Source organism: Bison bison, unplaced genomic scaffold (assembly GCF_000754665.1).
Source record: "Bison bison bison isolate TAMUID 2011002044 unplaced genomic scaffold, Bison_UMD1.0 scf7180017864123, whole genome shotgun sequence".
Taxonomy (NCBI): domain Eukaryota; kingdom Metazoa; phylum Chordata; class Mammalia; order Artiodactyla; family Bovidae; genus Bison; species Bison bison.
In genome coordinates, this window is record NW_011494695.1 from 836,277 (window position 1) to 840,719 (window position 4,443).

At 42.3% G+C, this 4,443-nt stretch overlaps 1 protein-coding gene across 1 annotated transcript in view; it reads left to right on the forward strand.

Moving 5' to 3' along the window:
• DDX58 (DEAD (Asp-Glu-Ala-Asp) box polypeptide 58) overlaps positions 1–4,443 on the forward strand; it is a 46,969-nt gene that overhangs the window by 30,534 nt on the left and 11,992 nt on the right. Inside the window, exons 15-16 of the mRNA XM_010839604.1 lie at positions 2,534–2,704; positions 4,159–4,310. Coding sequence (XP_010837906.1) covers positions 2,534–2,704; positions 4,159–4,310 — 323 coding nt within the window. The remainder of the gene's footprint in view (positions 1–2,533; positions 2,705–4,158; positions 4,311–4,443) is intronic.

Consider the following 4,443-nt stretch of genomic DNA (forward strand, 5'->3'; position numbering starts at 1 on the left):
ATATATATATAAGAACATATATATTTTAATTCTTAGTACTTGTATCAGTCAGGGTTCAACCAGAGAAGCAAAACCAGTAGGAGATTATAAATACATTCATATATATATATAGCAACACATGTCTACTGTACACAGACAGGCACACAGGGATTTAGCACAAGGAACTGACACACACCTGGACTGGCAAAGCCAGTCTGAGTTTGCAGGGCAGGCCAGGATCAGGTGGAATCCCATAGGCATGAGCTGTCCAGAGTCTCTGAGGTCACGGATCACCTCAGTCCTCTTTTCAAGGGCTGCCTTGTTTAGGTCAGACCTGCCTAAAATGAAGTCCCTATTGAGTAACCATATCAACTGATTTAAGAAGTTTAATTACATCTGCAAATTCCCTTCACAGAAACACCTAGGTGAATATCTGGGGACTGCAGTTCAGCCTAGCTCAGTGGACACATTGAAAAGCCATCACCATGCCCAAATGTCAGAAACTTGTAGACTTTCCTCCTCCTATATGTCCTGCAGACAAAACCAAAGTTTTGTTTTGTTTTTAATATTGTTTGAGTATATTACTCTCTTGCTCAAATTTTCAACCAGTAGATTAACTGGAAATAGAAATGCTGTCTATTTTATTGTTATTCTTTAAAGTGTAAAAAACTTACATGCATTATGTATTTTATAATTTTAAAAAGTCCTAGAGATAATCCTAAAATCTGGGTAGGGGGGTTAAAGGATGAAAGGCTACCTTTGATCCTCAGTGGTCAGTCCTCATGCTGACATTCTCACAGCCTTGCTCCCCACGCCTCAGTGACAAGCAACGACAAGTCCTCACTGTATCTCTTATTTAGTGCTCTTTATAATAAACAGTCCTGCTCTCAGTCCTCGGTCATCACCCTTGAAGTTTCCCTTTATGCAAAATTTAAGCCTCACTAATCTAAAAAGCAAAGTCAGATTTTGAATAGTTGGCTTACCAAATGAGGTTGTGGTTGGAATTCAGAGGCTTCTGCCATATGACTCCAGCATGAGTCCAACTTGATTTTCAAACTTTGTTATTCATCCATACATAAGCACCTAGAAGATATTTGTTTGTCCATCCCTCCATTCATCGATCCATTCATTCATTCATCTATCCATCCACCATCCACCCACATTCATTGAGAACTCACTCTGTGCCAGTAACTGTGCTTCTGCCGGGCAGCCTCCCCCTCCTCCTAAGTCTAGACCACTAGGGCGGAGTCTCCCTTGCCCACATCCCACAGCACACAGTTCTGGCTCCATTCATTGTCATCATATTGAATTATACTTTCCCATGTATAGCCTTCTTCTACAAACTAGGAGCTCCCTTTAGATAAAAATGAACCTTTTAACCATTCTATCCTTATCTGACAAACCATAATTGCAGAATAAATGTTTGATGAACAAATAGTTAAGTTCAGAAATTAGTGAAGTGTGGTGTCTGTCTTGGGCATGTTCATTGTTCAGTAGATCATGTTGAAAAGAAATTGTTTTGGCCTCAGCAAAATATATCTCAAGATTTTGCTGCCAATATACTGGGACAGAGTTGGAACTTTTATAAATTCTGTTAACTCTGAGGTGGAGACCACTTAAGTTCCTGCTCTTCTCAGTGTATCAGTGGCTGGAAACTGCACGGTGGTAGGGTCCTCAACTTAAATCCCAAGCCTGGTTTTGCTAGTTAGCTGTCAGTTTACCATCCCTCCAAAACCTCCAGGTTTTCACCTGTAATAAAGGGGAATCATAACATTTGCCATATCAACCTAAAAAGGGCCTTGTGAAGTTGCAGTGAGTAAGTAGATGTGAAAAGGTCTTGTTAGCTGAGGACTCCTGTATGTGCACAAAGGTGTTACAGTTAGCTATTGATATATTTTTAAAATTTTTATTGGAAATAGTTGATTTATTGGAAATAGTTGCGTTACTTTCAGGTATACAGCTAAGTGAATCGGTTACACATATACATACAGCCACTCTTTTTTTTAGATTCTTTTCCCACAGAGGCCATTACAGAGTATTGAGCAGGTTCTTATTAGTTATCTGTTTTGTATGTAATGGTGTGTATATGTCAGTCCCAGTCTCTGTTTATCCCTCCCCCCTTACCCTCTGGTAACCATGTTTGTTTTCTACATGCATGACTCTACTTCGGTTTTGTAAATACATGCATTTGTACCCTTTTCTTTAGACTCTACACATAAGTGGTATTATATGGTATTTGTCCAGCTGTTGGTATTTTTTCAATAAGTTTAATATTTGTTTTGAGATATCGTGACTGAAACCACATAGCTAGTAGGTGCTGCAGCTGGAATTTGAGGTCAGGCAGACTTGTGATAGAGTCCAAGATGTTAGACCCCCACCTTATCTTCTCTAAAGCAAGGACAGGGATAGGCCCTTCCCCGAGGGGTGTTGTGAGATCATGAATGTAAAGCACTTATCACAGTACCTGGCGTGTCGTAAGCTTTCCATAATTAACGGCTGTTTTTCCAAGGGTAAAGGTCCCTCTTGGTGAGTTATGTCATGCCCTCTGACACAGGAATGACGCTCCCAGCACAGAAGTGTGCACTGGATGCATTCCGAACCAACAGAGACAGCAAGATTCTAATTGCTACCTCGGTCGCCGATGAAGGCATTGACATTGCTCAGTGCAATCTGGTCATCCTCTATGAGTATGTGGGCAATGTCATCAAAATGATCCAGACCAGAGGTAAGAAGAGCTGTGATGCCAGGACTCAAAGGCTGCCATCTTGTCTGACTTGTGAACGTGTCTGTCCTTCCAGCTCTTCTCCTTTGCTGTGACTGGCGGCATGGTGGCCCCTTCTATCACCGGCCCTTATGGTGACCTACTTGGTCAGGATGGGGTGGCTACAGTTTTGTCCACAATTTTGTCTGTTTTTGTTCTTGTTCACAATGAATATTGCTTACTTGGTTAATATTGGCTGACATGTTGATGGAAGGAAAATTCCAGCTTTGAGGCTTCGGCAGTCACATGTGAGCCGTTCATGGCTGTGCTTAGGTGCTGGGGGGTCCCTTGTGTGCCAGAAAGGATGTGCAAGGAGTTCTCCCACTGGAACTAGGCAGCCTCCTAACTAGTCTTTCTTATTTTTTCTTAATTTCCATAACTACAGCTGCCACATTATTTTTCCTGAAAAACAGCTCTGAGCATGTCACCTCCCTGTATAGAAACTCCCATGGTTCCCAAATCTTCTTGATGTTAAAGCATTTTCAAAATCCGGCACCCTCTTATGTTTCCAACCTTATTTCCCATTCTTCCACTTTGTGCATTATCCACTTCAGCCTCCCTGGCTTCATCCTTTTTCCTGTTTGAAGGACTTGCTCATGTATTGCTGCTGCTGCTCTTTGTTTCTCTTCCCCTGCTTCCACATCACCGCTTCCTCAGTCTCCCAGCTGGCAATCATCTCTAATTTGAATGCCCATGGCCCTTTTATCCATCTTTCTTATACCACTTCTCATTTTCCACCTATATTCTGGTGGTTGTGAACATGTCTCTTTTTTAAAAGTTTTATTTATTTATTTTTGGCTGTGCTGGGTTTTCCTTGCTTTTTGCTCGGGCTTTGCTCCAGTTGTGGTATGCGGGCTTCTCGTTATGGTGGGTTGTGTTATTGCAGAGCACAGGCTCTAGGGTGTGCAGACTTCAGAGCACGTGGGCGCGTAGTTGTGGTACACAAGCTTAGTTGCCCCGTGGCATGTGGCATCTTCCTGGACCAGGACTTTAACTTGTTTCCCCTGCATTGGCAGGTAGATTCCCATCCACTGGACCACCAGTGAAGTCCTGTGAACATCTCTTATTTCCCCATTTCCCCATCTGTTTATCATTCATCTTTGGGGCCGTCACAGTGTCATCCGGGAGGTGCTTGCTGGGTTGTTTTTAAGCAGTGTCTCTAAGAATGTGTCTGTCCCATCACACTGCACCAGGGAGACCCTGAGCAAGCAGCCTAAAGTGGGCTCCTTGTTTGTCTGAATGTTTAATGTGCAGCTGCACACCTGCGTTTGACTCCACACCCTACCAGCTCGGCTTTTCCAGAAAGTGGGATTCAGTGAACCAAAGTTGAATTTTAGGAATAGCCCTGCTTCGTTCACATTCTCAGATTTGTCAGAGTTTTACATCAAAGACACCGTAAAATGTTTATTTTCTAACAGGCAGAGGAAGAGCAAGAGGGAGCAAGTGCTTCCTTCTGACTAGTAATGCTGATGTAATCGAAAAAGAAAAACTGAACATCTGCCAAGAAAAAATGATGAATGAGTCCATTTCAAGGCTGCAGGGATGGAATGAAGCAGTATTTAAGGAAAAGGTAAGTCTTTGCATCCGTGTTACTCCTTCAGAATCTAACTGTAAGCCATGAACAGGGACCTTGAGCATGGTTGGTACCTGTTACCATTTTGCTCTGTTTCTTAGGTTATATTTTTATTTTTTTAAGTATTTGT